General features: G+C 34.6%; 2 protein-coding genes across 2 annotated transcripts; both read left to right on the top strand.

Moving 5' to 3' along the window:
• Positions 1-129: 129 nt before the first annotated feature.
• Positions 130-16,410, top strand: LOC144841187 (zygotic DNA replication licensing factor mcm3-like). Its single transcript, XM_078697428.1, has 18 exons — positions 130-298; positions 612-724; positions 1,003-1,211; positions 1,491-1,621; positions 1,840-1,998; positions 2,177-2,256; positions 2,372-2,611; positions 2,801-3,029; positions 3,192-3,326; positions 3,706-3,795; positions 10,586-10,670; positions 11,033-11,159; positions 11,799-11,949; positions 12,254-12,394; positions 12,920-13,023; positions 13,648-13,745; positions 13,936-14,023; positions 15,005-16,410. The coding sequence occupies exons 1-18, from the start codon at positions 230-232 to the stop codon at positions 15,204-15,206; spliced, it is 2,451 nt and encodes an 816-aa protein (XP_078553554.1). The 5' UTR covers positions 130-229; the 3' UTR covers positions 15,207-16,410.
• Positions 7,325-9,449, top strand: LOC144840255 (uncharacterized). Its single transcript, XM_078696012.1, has 2 exons — positions 7,325-7,462; positions 7,513-9,449. The coding sequence occupies exons 1-2, from the start codon at positions 7,325-7,327 to the stop codon at positions 8,959-8,961; spliced, it is 1,587 nt and encodes a 528-aa protein (XP_078552138.1). The 3' UTR covers positions 8,962-9,449.
• Positions 16,411-17,273: the final 863 nt, after the last annotated feature.

Here is a 17,273-nt window from a genome sequence, read left to right as displayed (position 1 = left end):
TGACCCTGTTATTTCGTTGTTGTGCGTTGTTAGATTGCTAGAATTTCCACCAATGGTAAAAGCGTATTCATTTAAAAGGACTTTACAAAAACATAACATCACGTGGTGAAACCGCGCGAATTTGAGACACAGCGGCGGTAAGTCATTTTTTACACTGCTGGGATAAAGGATAAGTTTGGAAACAGACTGCTGTTTCTCTCTTTGTTTTAGATAAAAATAACGATTAAAAATGGATACAGATGTTGATCAGCAATTGAGGGAATATCAGAGAGATTACCTTGATTTCTTAGATGATGATGTGAGTGCATATTTTATTATTTGAAAAACATCGTTTTAGTAGTAGGCCTAGTAGGCCTAGGCCTAAAATAGTAATTGCCAGGTAGGTAGCCTATAGCTAGGCCTAAACTAATGATACTTATAGATAGGCTGTATGACTAAAAAGGGTAGGCTAGTGTAGTAAGTAGAGGCCTACAGTAAAGAATCCTAGTAAAGCTAGGTAGAATGGTGATAGAATGTGTAGCTCTGTAGGCCTATAATCTAATATTTAGTGATTCTTAATATTAGTTTTCAAAGCATTATTTTATAAAAACAAATGTCTTTTTGTATTGCAGAATGACCAAGGAACCTATCAAGGCAAGGTGCGGGATATGATAAAGAACAATCAGTATCGACTTATAGTAAATATTAATGATCTGAGAAGGAAACTTCCAAAGAGAGCACAAAGGTATGCATATGATGATATGACATCAAGAAGGAAAAAGTGACAGAAAATAATTCTGTAGATTTACTATTTACAGTACTTTAATCTAATTATCAGCCACCATATGTCAATTCAGCAATACCAATTTAGGAGGCACAAACATTTTTAGGTTATTTTGTGTTTTTTTTCTTCAGAGAAATGGGCCGTTCCATATCATAGAACTGAATTCACCATAGTAACACATGAAATCTTATTCTTACAAAATTATGATTTTTCATTCATCATTTTATTTCACTTTGCAGGATTCTTGAGGAATCACATGAGGAAATCATCGCATTCCAACGAGCCCTGAAGGAGTTAGTAGCCTCAGCTGATACAGCTTATAGCAAGCAACATGAGGAGTTCTTTGTTGGTCTTGAGGGCAGCTTCGGAGCTAAGCATGTGACCCCAAGGTCACTGTCTGCTCGTAATCTGGGAAATCTTGTTTGTGTTGAAGGCATTGTTACAAAATGTAGGCACACTGGTTTTGTTGGAAAATAAATTTATAATCATATTAATTTTTATATGATATATTTTAGTGTGGTATCCGTATTTTCAAAATACATAATATTGTATTATCTTTATAACTATTATCTAAAGCTCTGTTTACACTATCAAACTAGTTTAACAAAAAAGGGTGATGTGCCCAAATATGGTAGTGATATGACATCATCATGTCCATGAGCACATTTGTCACATTAAGTTTGATAGTGTAGACAAAGCTAACATAAAATATTGACATGTTTTTTAGGTTCTCTTGTTAGACCAAAGATCGTGAGAAGTGTTCACTATTGCCAGGCAACTAAGAAGACGATGGAGCGGAAGTACACAGACTTGACGTCGTTGGACGCGTTTCCTTCCAGCTCTGTTTATCCAACTAAAGTAAGAGATTTCAGAAACAATATTTATGAAAGAGTTTCTTTATACTTTGATAATAATGTTCAATTTAATATAACACAAAATGCCGGGCGCCTCTAAACGCTGAACAATCAACAGAAAATGAAGAACAAAAACAAATTAATGTTGAAAGTGCAAATTGAAAAAGATTATATTCGTTAATATTTTTGTAATAATAAAAACAAATGTGTTTGATTTAAAAGGATGACCAAGAGAACCCTCTTGAGACCGAGTACGGCCTTTCCATCTACAAAGACCACCAGACGCTGACCATCCAGGAGATGCCAGAGAAAGCACCAGCTGGTCAGTTGCCACGATCGGTGGACATCATCACTGATGATGACTTGGTAGATGAGTGCAAGGTATGATCATCATATTAAAACCACAGTTAGTTTTGCTGCTTATCAAATCAAATTCAGAGAATTCACTATCATCAAGTCTAACAAATTCTCAAGACATGATTAGTAAAGTGTTCAGAGAATGAAACTGAGAACTGAGTTACTACTGTTAATTTGAACATTTAAATTTTCTCTTTTATAGCCTGGTGACCGAGTTCAAGTTATTGGGACTTACCGTTGCCTCCCAAGTAAAAAGGGTTCGTTTACTAGTGGAACATTCAGGTAAGATATTCACTTATTATCAGTTACACATATAAATATTTTTACTTGTTATCATAATTCTAAGCTCTAGTATGATAAAATGGCAATCAGCTTAAAAAACATTTTTTCTTTGCAGAACAATTCTCCTTGCCAACAACATTAGACTCCTGAGTAAAGAAAATGTTCCCACATACTCCGTCAAAGACATTCAAAACATTAAAAAATTTGCTCGTAATAAAAAAAATGACGTCTTTGAGTTATTGTCGCGGTCAATAGCACCCTCTATACATGGACACGAGTACATTAAGAAGGCTGTGCTTTGTATGTTGCTAGGAGGAATGGAGAAAGTCCTGGAAAACGGAACTCGTCTTCGTGGGTAAGTTTTCAACTTTTATGCAAGGAATAATAAGGTTCAGCGCTTAGAGGTTTCACAACATTAGGCGCTATATAAATCCAGGATATTATTATTATTTTTAATTGGAGAAAAAGTGTAATTAACTGCTATTCAGAATAATGTTATATCTTTTAATCGTTAAGATAAATGTTTTAAATTATTTTTAATTAGTGACATCAACGTTCTTCTGATTGGAGATCCCTCCACTGCTAAATCACAGATGCTTAGGTACGTTTTGCACACTGCACCAAGAGCCATTCCAACCACAGGTCGGGGGTCATCAGGTGTTGGTCTTACTGCAGCTGTAACTATGGACCAGGAGACTGGGGAACGAAGGCTAGAAGCTGGTGCTATGGTTCTTGCTGATAGGGGTGTCGTCTGCATCGATGAGTTTGACAAGGTTTGTGAATTATATTCCATGTCGAGTTCACTCCTGTATAACCCTCATTTTTGCAGTCTAGTTTGACAAAAAAAAAGTGTGATTGTGTCCAGTTTTGAGCACATCACATTTTTTTTGTCACATAAAGTTTGATGTGTAGACAGAGCTTTATTATTTTCACAGATGAGTGATCAAGATCGAACAGCTATCCATGAGGTCATGGAACAGGGTCGTGTCACAATCTCCAAAGCAGGCATCCATGCCAAACTGAATGCAAGATGTAGTGTGTTAGCAGCTGCCAATCCAGTCTATGGAAGGGTATGTACAAAACATGGTAAAACTTTACGGCTTAAAAACAGCTGTGAGTTACGTTTCTAATCTCCATTATCTCGTGATAACTGATAAAATATACATGTTTCTAAATATCTATATTCTCTTTAATACATATTCTCCGACAATATAAAGTCTATCATTGCCAAATTTACCAATTGTCATTGGCATGAGGACAATCGTTGGCTTTTATTCTTGGTTATTATGCAGAATATCTATATACTATTACCATGTAAAAGATCTAGCCTGCACAAATATCATTTGGATCAGGAGAACCCATCAAGGCTAGAAGGCTATTATGCAAGCAACCCATTTGTGTGAAAACATTTTTAAAAAACAGAAATAACATTTTTTTTTTCTCTTTTAGTATGACGAGTATAAGACCCCAATGGAAAACATTGGTCTTCAAGATTCCTTGCTTTCACGTTTTGATCTTATCTTTATTGTTCTAGATCAAGTAAGTTTAACTACTTAATCTGTCCATCAAACACATTAAGAGAGCCAGTCACTAAAAATCAAACATTAGGTGGCAAGGGTCAAAATTTCGAATTGTCTCATATTTTGCACATTGGTAGACCTTGATGTAAGTAAACCTGATGTGTAGTTTGTTTGGTAAAATATCGCTTAGTTTTCGAGAAAATCGAAAAATAACGATTTTCGGCCAATTTTGTTAATTTTTGGTGTATAATTTACATTAAGTTTAACAGCCTCTGGAAGCCAAATGTAGCAACCTAGCGTTTTAATATTTTACACTTACGTTAACTAGCATCTTGACAATAATTTAGTAAAGTTTCAAAAAATTTGATGAAATTTTAAGATTTTTACTAATTAATTACTAATTAGCATATATAAAACTCTTAAAAAGTAGGTTAAAAACAAACGCGTTTTTTTTCATGTGCGACGAATTTTTTTAAAATAAAAAAATCATCAATCTAAAGTTTAGATACTAATATTTATAAATCAAGTAAAAAAAATTTGGGGAAACTATTTTGCGCTCCGCGCCAGAGCCACAAAGTTGTAAGAAATTCAAAGATTTTATCTGTCGGCAAGATCAATCAGATGCACCTATTGTTATCTATTTAGCAATCTAAGTCGCTTTGAGCTAAACTTTTATTACGCGAAACAAAATTGAAAGATAAACTGAAAGTTCCTGGAATAATTTTGAATTAAGTTGCAATTTAAACACAAACTAAAAATACGTTTCTGGTAAAATTTCAATTACTAATCAATATACAAAATTAAGCAATTAACTAAAAATCACTCGCTTATTCTTTGTCAAACCACATTATTATAAATTATTCCATCCTCTCATAAGTTTATAGGATAAAACTGAAAAACACATTTGTTTTAACTTGTTATCGTTTTCCTGTTTGTCGAACCTGGTCGAACTTACTCAGCGAGAATGTTTCAAAACATTAACCACAGTAGACAAAACACTTTACTGCATATATTCGATAGACAACGATATCTTCATTGGCGTTGACAACGGAACTGAATTGTTATCCATTTTAGTTTATGTCTTACAATGTAAAGACGTGTTGAAAATAATTTTTATATATACTTATTGTCTGATGGCTTTAAGTTCAAACAAGATGGAGATTTCATGTTCTTTTAAATCGGTTGTTGGCGGAGCTTGTGGATTCGATAGAAAAGATCGCAAACAGAGCACTGAAGTCCTACCTTTACAAGCATGCCAGAAGGAAATCGCTGCACACAGACACATGTTTAGGTTTACGGGCATCGATAGTGAGGTAGACCTAATTCTTAGTCGAGCAGCCATGTTTACCTTGCCCGCTGATATACATAGTTGGACTGTTTGTCCCTTGCATCGATCGGAACTTGGCTTAGGTTGGTCTCGAGGAAATAACAACAGATGTAGAGTGCCGCCTGATCTCTCTAATCACATCCAAAGCAAAGGAAAGGGACCCAAGTGCGATAGGGGTATTAGCAAAGAAGATTCGCAACTAATATTAAAGAAAACAGGAACTTTCCTGCAAGTTGGTTCAGGTAAATATAATTTAATTTTTATATTTTTATATATTTAATGTAATTTAAACTGTTAAACAAAACCCTGTAAGTAAATGTTTTTACGCTTTTTATCAGGTATCTGTTCAACTTGCCGTAAGATGCTGAAGTCATTGTTACCTGTAACCTCGAACACTGAAACAAATAACCCTAGTCTCGTCGATCAGATGAGCGCACTAACAACTGTAAGTTAAAAAATACCGTACAGTATGACATTTATGAATACGCATTTATTGGCGGAAAGATTAAGTAAATAATGTGTTTCATGTTACTTTGTTCATTTTTTTTCGGATGTTGGTGGTAGGAGGTATATTTTCTGCATTCCCTGCCATTGTCATCATCATTTTATATATATCACGAATCAGTGCGTCAATAATTGAATCAAAGTCAGTAGTAATTTTTTCCCAATATTATTCTTATTTTCAGGAAAGTAATAAGGATGAGTTTTACATGTCATTAGCCACTCCAACTTGTCAAACACCGGCGTGTGATGTTATGGATACTCAAATGAGCCTATATCAATTTTGCGATCCAACTTTTGCTTCAGCTACCTCAGAAGATGAATCAATTCAATCTACACCAAGAGAAAAATTAAATGCATTTCTCAATTCAAGGGACGTCAGTCCAATTAGATATCCTTTATCTGCACCGCTGGAGCAAGTTTCAGACCGTACTAAACGTTTCCACATGCGCAAGGCTCGTCAAGTTGTCTCTATGTGCCTGGAAGAAATCGCACCTGGTCAGTCGACTACTCTACTTGAAGGCTTATCAAGTGATAAAACCACAGAAGCTGACGAAAGAACCGATTCTTCTCTATTAGATGCTCTATCAGAATGCTATCTTCATACTAACCACTGGAGTACAAGACGTCAGATTTTATCGATCATGGTTGATAAGGTTACCTTCAAGGAACTGCAGAAATGGATACCTAACTTGACTAGATACCGTTTTAACGTGGCCAAACACCATTTATTGTTACATGGTAGAGGTTCTGTAATTCAACCTCTAAAGAACACTAGAGTATGCGTACAGCCAGGGAAAATTGACCACTTTGTTACCTTTATAACAAGTTCTCAAGTTATACAAGACTTGCCATTTGGAGAAAAAACTCTAAAACTTTCTACAGACAGAGTTATAAAAATCCCAAATGTTGTGCGTAATCTTATCCCAGAACAATGTATTCTTCAATACGAGAGTTACTGTCAAGAGAAGAATTTTCAACCTATGAGCCGCAGTACATTGCGTAGAGTTCTCAGTGTTTGTTCTGCTTCTGTACGCAAATCCTTACAGGGGCTTGATTATATCTCTGCCAATGGTGGAAAAGCCTTCGATGACCTGGAGAACATCGTTGATAAGCTGGGAGATTGCTATGAAATGGGTTTGACTTGGGCCAAACAAACAAACCAAAAACTTAAAGATGCCAAGCGCTACCTAAAAGGTGACTATAAGGTAATAACAATCTTGTTTAAATATCTTGATAACTGCTACAGTATAAATAGAAAAACAATATAATAAAAAAGGCAAAGTAGCGCGTTGTATGTTGCTCAGTAAAGCATGTAAGAAACATTCAAGACTAATTACATTTTTTATACAATTCCTTTTATATATTATTGCAGATTCACATTTCTAACCATTCTGAAGTTGCCGATCATTGTAGGGCGTATGCTCTTAGTTCTTGCGAAGACAAATATTACCAGACTGTCTGTGATCATGACCACAATGCAAGATGTGACAGATGTCGTATATTTCCAGAAGCTTTGTCTGAAATTCTTGAAGCTTTAAACGAAGTGCGCTGCTCTTCTGAAGAAAAAGATGACATGGAGTACGTAATTACACGGTCAGTCCAAGACATCGAGACGTGGAAGGCGCATATCTTAAGATCCATTAACCAAGACGCTGCACGACATGATATTTTAGGAGATTTGAATCCTGGTTGTGCCCTAATTGTTTTAGACTGGGCGATGAAGTTTATACCACGTAAATACCGCGAAAGCCAAAGAGACTGGTTTGGAAAGCGTGGACTTCCGTGGCACATAACGGTCTTGACGAAAAAGAATAACGATAGATGCTTACGTTTGTGCATATTTTTAAATCTTGCAGTCAGGATAGTACTACTGTTGTGGCAATCATCGACGATGTGTTGAGGTAGCTGCCATCTATTGCACCCGATATACACTCTGTGTATCTGCGTCAAGATAATGCAGGATGCTACCACTCTGCCCTAACATTACTCTCGTTACCAAAGATAGCGAAAGAAACGAAGATCAAAATCCGACGTATTGATTTTTCGGACCCTCAAGGGGGGAAGGGCGCATGTGACCGCAAGGCAGCCCATATCAAAAATCACATGAATAAATATCTTAATTCAGGAAAAGATATTGAAAATCCAGAGCAGATGAAGGCAGCAATTGAGTCCTTTGGAGGCATTCCTGGAGTGAAAGTCATAGTTTGTGCTTTACCTACTGGTACTATTTGTGCAGCAGGGAAATGGAAAGGCGTGAGTCACATCAACAACATAGAGTTCGGAAGCAGGTCCATGAAGGTGTGGATGGCGTATGGTATTGGTGCAGGACAAAATCTACTTTTGAGTAAATTCTGTGTGCCCTCGAAACTACCCAATTTAATTCATAACAAGGATACAACGTCTGATCAAAATCAAGTATCATTTATTACAGTAAAAGCAAGAATACAAGCCAAGACATCTCATGAAGAACAAGCTGATATAAATGACGACGAACAAATAGAAAGTGAAGAAAGTCCTGGCACCCCCAGCAAACTGTTCTTTTGTCGCGAACAAGGTTGCATTAGGTCATATCAGAGATACTCTTCCCTAGAGAAAGATTATGAAAATCACAAGAACGCACTAGAACATGAAACACTATATGACAGGGCAATGAAATTATACGCAACACAACTAGAAGAGGGTACTTCTAAAAATCCAGAACCAACAAGAACCAACGATTTGCCACGGTTTGACATTGGCCCCGACCTGCAAATGGGCTGGGCGTTAAAGTCCTCTGCAAAAAAAACCCGATTTTCTGTTCCACAGAAAACCTACCTTATTGATGTTTTTGACGTTGGAGAGCAGACAGGACAGAAAGCTGATCCATGTGATGTCTCACGAGAGATGAGATCGGCCAGGCACAGCGATGGTTCACATCTATTTAGCAAGAGTGAATTTTTAACAGCACAGCAGATTGCAAGTTTTTTCTCACGCTTAGCTAAAAAAAGGAGGACAGATGCAGCCGTTCATGATGATGATGATGATGACGAAGATGATGATTACGATAGTATTGAAGATGGTGACGAAGTCCAAGAAAATGGAGACGATTCAAAAACGGAAAAAGAAAGAGAAATTCAAATTTTGTCGCAAACCGTACTGGACACAATAGGCTTGCAGCATCCAATAATGTTTGAAAGGCATAATATTTGTGAACTGAAAGCTCAAGAAAAACTCTCCAGATTCTCTTTGCCAATGTTGCAAGAAATGTGTACTTCTCTTGAACTTGATACCACAGATATAACCATAAAGCGCAAGAAGCCATACATTGATTTGCTGGGAAAGCTGGTTTCCACGTGCAGTTGCTCGATTGATTAAGGTAGCAACGAAGGTAAAACTGTGTCTGTGAGAATTCTTTAAAATAACAATTTAATATGTGGGACGATTCTGTTGTCTAAATTGTTAGTATTTTAAGTCGCGTTCTGTAAATTTTTAATAAAGCGAAGGGGTGAAACAATGGTAAAACAATAATTTATTGTTTAGGCCACGAATTATTAGGAAATTTCGCACGAGCACATGAACGTTAACGGTTGTCACCATTCTACTCATTTGCATAACAACAGAGTTCAGCGAACATTTGCGTTAACGTACTTGCTCGTTTTGATTTCGCGCTTCGACGGGAAGTGTAGAACGCAACACATGTGTAGCGCACGCAACATACGCCACAAGTATTGACACAAATCACGGAATACCTTGGGTTTAGAGACTAAGCCTAGCCAGGCATGTTTAATCATGTTTTGGTTAACGTTTTTCATTGACGCTATTTTTCAGAAATAAGGTTCTCGACGCACGTAACTAAAGTTTTTCGTAATGCTTGCGCACGCACAGATCAAGTTGTTTACAAAGTGGGCAGAGCTTGGAAAATAGCGTTAACGTGCTCGTGCGAAAACTCCCTATATGAGAAGATAAGAAAATTATGTTGTAAAGCCTGTTTTCCACTAGGCGAAATTATTCGCGCAAATCAAACATTTTCGCGTATACGCGCACGCCCAATGGAACACGTTGTTGATAAAAATAAACTGCGCATGCAAAAAATGTTCAATTCGCGAGAATAAATTCACCTTGTGGAAAACATAACAGGCTTGATGAAGCTAAGCGAGTTATAATGTTGAGCTCAGATAGTAATTGCTTAATTTCATCATGGGTTAGTCGTTTAAATTTTACTAGAAATTTATTTTTAGTTTGTGTTTATATTAAAACGTAAATCCAAATTATTCAGGACCTTTCAGTTTACATTTAAAGTTTGTTTCTCATAGTAAAATTTACCTTAAATATGTAAATAGAGAACAATAGGTACATCCGATTGATCTTGCCGACAGATAAAATCTTTGAATTTCTTACAAATTTGTGGCTCTGGCGCGGAGCGCAAATAAGTTTCCCCAAATTTTTTTTACTTGATTCATAAATATTAGTATCTAAACTTTAGATTGATGATTTTTTTATTTAAAAAAAATTCGTCGCACATGAAAAAAAACGCGTTTGTTTTTACCCTACTTTTTAAGAGTTTTATATATGCTAATTAGTAATTAATTAGTAAAAATCTTAGAATTTCATCAAATTTTTTGAAACTTTACTTAATTATTGTCAAGATGCTAGTTAACATAAGTGTAAAATATTTAAACGCTAGGTAGCTACGTTTGGCTTCCAGAGGCTGTTAAACTTAATGTAAATTATACACCAAAAATTAACAAAATTGGCCGAAAATCGTTATTTTTCGATTTTCTCGAAAACTAAGCGATATTTTACCAAACAAACTACACATCAGGTTTACTTACATCAAGGTCTACCAATGTGCAAAATATGAGCCAATTCAAAATTTTGACCCTTGCCACTAAATTACGAATATGTCTGATTTTTGGTGACAAGCACTCTTAAAATGGTAACATACTCACTTGACATCTATCTAGGTCAATATCAATAATGTATGTTTGTTGTCTATTAGATGGATCCGGAACAAGACCGTAGGATCTCGGACCATGTGCTCCGTATGCATAGATACCGCGCCCCAAATGAGCAAGATGGCGATGGTAAGTTATTTTTAAGGACCATCATTGACCTAAAAATGTATTTATTATTTATTTGGGGTGACCTCTTCAGTGCAAGCCTTTTCTTGCAGAGGACCAGTACACAACTCACAAAAAAATTAAAATAAGAGAAAAAACAAAAACACTACACCCATCAGACGTATCCCAGCATTCCAATCTTAGTCTCTTAATATAAAATGTGTCTATACTCCCAGCTTCAGTTTTTTAGCTTTGTGGAAAATGAAGTGAGCCCTCTGTAATTGTTGGCATAGTATTGTAAAAAAATGACAGTGCTTTTCAAATGTCATTTCTCAAAGTGTTTTTTAACGCAGTATATTTACATTTTTGTTTTTTATTTTTTTAAGCTCTTCCTATGGGAAGTTCCATAGATCTCCTGGCAACAAAAGATCCTGACGCTATTGAGCAGGATGAGGGAGATGACGTTCCTATTTATGCTAAGCATGATAATCTTCTCCACGGAAAGAAGAAAAAGTAAGATTTACACTAAAGCTCTGTCTACACTATCAAACTAGTGTGATGTGCTGAAATATGGTAGTGATCTGACATCATCATGTCCATATATGGGCTTTTTTTTTTATAGTTTAGACAGAGCTTTAGATTAACACACTGTTTTTAAAAATCATATTTGAATCATTGTATCATAAAAATATACATAATAAGTGACATATATTGAAGTAAAATTGAACAAATAATTATAAGAAAAAGTAAGATTTACACTAAAGCTCTGTCTACACTATCAAACTAGTGTGATGTGCTGAAATATGGTAGTGATCTGACATCATCGTGTCCATATATGGGCATTTTTTTTTATAGTTTAGACAGAGCTTTAGATTAACACACTGTTTTTAAAAATCATATTTGAATCATTGTATCATAAAAATATACATAATAAGTGACATATTATATTGAAGTAAAATTGAACAAATAATTATTATTATTAAGATAATTATCTCTGTCAAATATTCTGTCACATTTTTATATTCAAAATATTCGCCTCTAGAACAGCTTGGAAGTTATTTACAATTAAGCTACATTACTCAAAAAATTAGGTTAAGTGTTCTCTATCTATGTGCATGATAATAATAAATTATATAACATTTTAATCACCAGGCAACAGTATGTAAACATGGCCTTTATGCGAAAGTATGTGCACATTGCAAAGAGCATCAAACCGGTGTTGACACGTGATGCGGCGGACTTCATCGCTGACGAGTATTCCAAAATACGCAGTCAAGAAGCCGTAGCAGCTAACACAGCACGGGTAACTAATCTCAAATAATTAAACTTTAATAATATCTATAAAGCACATAAAAAATAACATTGAGTGATGTATTACTGTACAACATTAATGTTTAAGTGGTCAGGAAAGAAAATGGCAAGTCCGCATGATTTAGTATAACTCATAATTGAATTTCTTCTGATTTAATAACAAAAACAATTAGGTAATCAAAATGTGAAGCAATTATGTAAAATCCAATCAGAGGTTCACATTCTAATTAATGGAAATCCTTGAAGATTATAATTAATCTCAGAGGATTAAAAAAATGATGTATGTCGTTTTTTAGACGCAGCCAATCACACCGCGTTCCTTGGAGACGATGATTCGACTAGCAACGGCACATGCGAAGGCACGTTTGAGTAAAACTGTCGACTTGGAAGACGCTCAGTCGGCGCACGAACTCGTTCAATTTGCAATATTTAAAAAGGTAAATTAATTTTCAGTGTGTTATTAATATTCTGATTTATTGATATACATTATGCTGTATGAATACAAATTATGAACATTCAACTAAAGAAATTAATAATTGAGAGAAAATGTGATGTGAATAATAATGAAATAAGAAAATACTCATAAAGGCAGCCAATAAAATTTTTGTAATATTGTTTACTTATTACATAATTTCATATGATAGATATGTATATACTTTTCTGGCCGTTTTGATTTAGCTTTTCGCTTTTTTTTTTGTATCTCCATTGAGATCCAGCCACTGATAACCACAGCATGTCATTTTTTCAGTAATTTGCCTTTGGATTTATATATATGTATATATATATATATATTAGTTACCAACGTGGTGTTGCAAGCCCACTCAGTGGCATAAACAAACAGTGTACAAACCCTGTGTTATAATCCCTATTCCAAGTTTCATGCAAGTTGTTGCAGTACAGTAGCCTACAGTTCAGTATCTTGTAATGTCACTTATTTTTAAACATAACGGATTGTTTTACAGGTTTTGGAGAAGAAAAAGAAGAAGCGAGGGAGTGATGATGAAGAAGAGAGTGACGAGGAGGAAGAGGAAGAAACGCAAGAACGGGAACCAAGAAAACGAAAAAAGTAAAACACCATTTTAATTTGTAATCAATGTATCCAGACAAATGTTATGTTTTATGGACTCTATTTTATACATTTGATAAATTAAATGTATAAAATAATAAATGTGTTGACTCATTTATCTTAACCAAAATTAACATATTGATTGACTAAGTCAAAGTTCAGATACAAATATGGGGTTATGGGTAGGAAATGTCAATCACAATGCCTTACTTAAAATTAACTTAGACATTATCATTTAGAAAAGTTTCAAACTGCATTTAAATGATATAAAAACATTTTTTATGCTGTTTTCTTTTTTCAACTGTCTTTAAAGAGTGTGACCCTTCCAGTTTAGCCCAGTGGATTAAATTATATTCAGGACCCTCTTTTATTAAAGGGTTTTTTTTTAATAAATCACATATTTCATTATATTTCTTTGTGTTAGTACAGTCAACTTTACCAATACCGGATTTGTCCGGTTTTCCAGAATTGTTGAGCATTTTATTAATGGTAAAATGGATTTTTAGACCTTTTCTGGTTTTTGGAGAGTTTCCAGGAGAATGTCGGGAAAATCGACTGTATTGTTATAAAAATAAACGTGTGAATTGCACATTTATAAACAAACTTTATTGTAAATGTTTTTAGGAAGTCAAGAGAAGATGCAGGGAAGAAGGTAGCAAAGAAAGGAGAAGAGGGATATGATCCGTACGATTTTGACAGCTTTGATGAGGACGAGGAAGGAGGTAAGCCTCAAACCGTACTGTACTAGTATTTATAATATGATTGGAATTTGTACATCATGTATTTGCCATCAATCAAATTGAATAGCTTGCTACATATTAAGTAAGCATAGTCACCTTGAATGAATTAATTACAAATACACAGTATATACATACATATCAAACTTGACATATTTTGTCTTTAAATCTAAAGTTGCGATAACGCCAAAATCAGTGGTAGAGCCGGAGAAGGATGACGAACAAATGGACACAGACGAGCCACAGACCATTTCAGATGAAAGGTATGTATCATTGAAATATTGTCTTGTTATTTGTTAATTTTTGCTTGTACATTATATTATATTTTATGTCTTGCTGTTAATGGTGACCTTTGGTCACTGTAGGGTGATGATGAAATAAAATAAAAAATTGTTTAAGTGGTTGTTTAGATCAATAAAAGACATTTTGCACATTTTTTGTTTACACATAACCCTCTCCTCCTCCTCCTCCTATACGAAGATACACAGTAAATTCTCAATATAATATATAATAATGATATCATATAAAAAGTTTTAAAACATACAATAAAATGTTATTGTATTGGATTGTAATGTTTACAAAAGATTATATCATCTGCAACTGCTACATTATGTAAAACGATGTGAAGTTGTTTTCAAACAATAACATCATATTTCACTGTCAAAACAAACTAATGTGTTAGGCTTTGTGTCATGTTGGCCTAAATACCCCAGCTTGCATCAATAACAACATGTTAAGTGGAGCTAATTACACGTTATATCATGACACTTGATAACAGTCTGCTCTCACAAATCACACACAGTATTATAATGGCCTTTGTTACGTTCACACTACCTGAAGATTTGAAAAAAGAGCAGCCACATTGTACACTGAAACAAGATATATACCCTTCAAAAGACAAAAGTGTCATTTACTTTGCATTGTACAAGTGTTACATTATGTGTTTAATGGTGACACAAATGTTAATGATGGCACATTCAATTTAAGCTGCTATTTTAATGTAAACACCTACATTTATGTGTACGAAAATGGTGTGTGAATCATATATAAATGTCTTAACGTTTAGTTAATTAAAGTTCCAGGGTTCAATCCTGACCTAGTGCCAGGGTTGTACCTCACAACTACTCAACTCCCTAAGCCTCAAATGAGACTTTACAAGCATGATAATCATAGATTTTCCATCCCGTAATTGACAAGTTTTTCACTGTTTGATTATTTATTTTAATTTATTTATTTCTTTACAGATTGAAGTCTTTTAAGTCCATTCTGCAGAAAATGTTCGCGGAGCAACATGTTCAACAACTTGAAATTGAAAAAGTGAAAGCTGCCATCAACAAAGCGCATCCTATGGAAATATTTACCGACGCTGAATTCCAGTCGGCACTGAACACGATGCAGGACGCAAACCAGGTGTACGCCTCTGGAAACCTTATATTCCTGATATAGAATCAACTCTGAACTAACTTAGAACTGATACTGAAATAAATAATTTAAAGGACTTAACACTTATCTGGTGCAAAATATTTATCATAATGAAATACCAGTGTTTAGTGAAAAAAATAAGTGGATTTAACAGCCAAGCATGGTAAAAATATTTTTCCTAGAAACAATTGGTCTGACTCTGAAATAAAAAGACTTTCATTAAAACTTATCTGGGGAAAAATATTTACCATAATGAATTATCTAGAAAAAAATATCTCTAAAAAAAAAAAAAAAAAAGTGGATTTAACCGCAAGTAACCAAAGAAAGTTGAGTGGTTAAAAAATGGCCCAGCGATTTTTGTTGGTTGAATCAAATCCTAAGACACGGTCATCTATATTTTATAGCAAGGCCTTATTTACATTCTGTCTCTGATGATAAAATTAGAATAAATGTGTGTGGGCCTATTAGCATACCTGTACTGTACATGGATGTGAAATAATATGAGGGTAAGTAAATTACATGGTTAGCACCAACACCTGGTATGTAAATGAGTTGATCTACCCTGTGAATCCTACGGACACCTGGTATGTAAATGAGTTAATCTACCCTGTGAATCCTACGGACACCTGGTATGTAGATGAGTTGATCTACCCTGTGAATCCTACGGACACCTGGTATGTAAATGAGTTGATGTACCCTGTGAATCCTACGGACACCTGGTATGTAGATGAGTTGATCTACCCTGTGAATCCTACGGACACCTGGTATGTAAATGAGTTGATCTACCCTGTGAATCCTACAGACACCTGGTATGTAAATGAGTTGATCTACCCTGTGAATCCTACGGACACCTGGTATGTAGATGAGTTGATCTACCCTGTGAATCCTACGGACACCTGGTATGTAAATGAGTTGATCTACCCTGTGAATCCTACGGACTGACCAAGGAAGCCCTCTTGAATAAGATAGAAATAAAACAGTTTTTGTAAATTGTAGCTTTGCTAAATTGTAAGTCTAGTTGTAAATATTTTGCACTGTTATTATATAAAGTTTAACAATACAATGATTACTGTGCAAAAATGCTATCAGAAGTTTGTTACAAAATTTAAAGGAAAAGGTTGTGATACTGGAACTCTGTACATACAGTAGGCCTACTGTTAGATACATGTTAAGGACTGTTTGGTTTATATAAACACATTTTCGCAAATAAAATAAGTTGACGCAACAATTATGGTCTCTATTTATCGTTTATTATAATATACAAATATAAATCGTTATTGTACTGCGTTAAGTATGTTGTAAAAACTGTTCTTATTCAACTGTTCTTATTATTCGATGACTTAAATGCCGCGCGCAAGTTTAATTTGTTTATTCCTTTTTTATTGTTTTTTTTTACAATAATAAACAAAGGATGTTTATTTATTTGGAGTTGGAGTGATTCAAATGATCGGCACAATAAATAATTGTAAATGCTTATAAATAATTTAAGAAATAAATTCAGATGTGGAAGGTAAGTATTGAATACAATTAAAGGTACAGCAATCAATACTCTCATTGGGTCAGTTGTCGCTTAATATAGAGAGTTGAAGGCGATTTGAACCCACGACCCTGTAATTCGAAGTCGCTTCCGCTTTCCTATATGTATTTTATTTATTATCCACACAAAAACAAGTAAATTCAAGCAGAGTAAATATAAATAAATAAATAAATATATTGAAAATGTAAGTTTAAAGACACCTTGAACAAATAGTAAGGATCTAAAACAAACACGAACCTGGATTTCGAGGGCTAATCAAATAATATTCTCATCACCAACTTTCATTTTTGTAGAATTGAGTGAAATAATTTTCGTTTTCTACAATTTGCGTTGATTTATTGGCAATAGAAGTTTCCGTTTTTGTTGGTTTCAGGAAATTAAATTAATGTTTTTACTTTTGAAAGTATGCAACGTTTTAATCAGAGTCATGCTGATGACTAACCTAGGCCTACCAATAAAAGTTGTCACTCACTCGATCACACACGAACCATGCTTTTAAAGCTCTGTCTACACTATCAAACTTTGTGACAACAAAAATGTGATGTGCCCATATA

This window comes from Antedon bifida, chromosome 4 (assembly GCF_963402885.1).
Source record: "Antedon bifida chromosome 4, ecAntBifi1.1, whole genome shotgun sequence".
Lineage (NCBI taxonomy): Eukaryota > Metazoa > Echinodermata > Crinoidea > Comatulida > Antedonidae > Antedon > Antedon bifida.
Note: the sequence above shows the minus strand (reverse complement) of the source record. Positions and strands in the feature narration are given on the sequence as shown.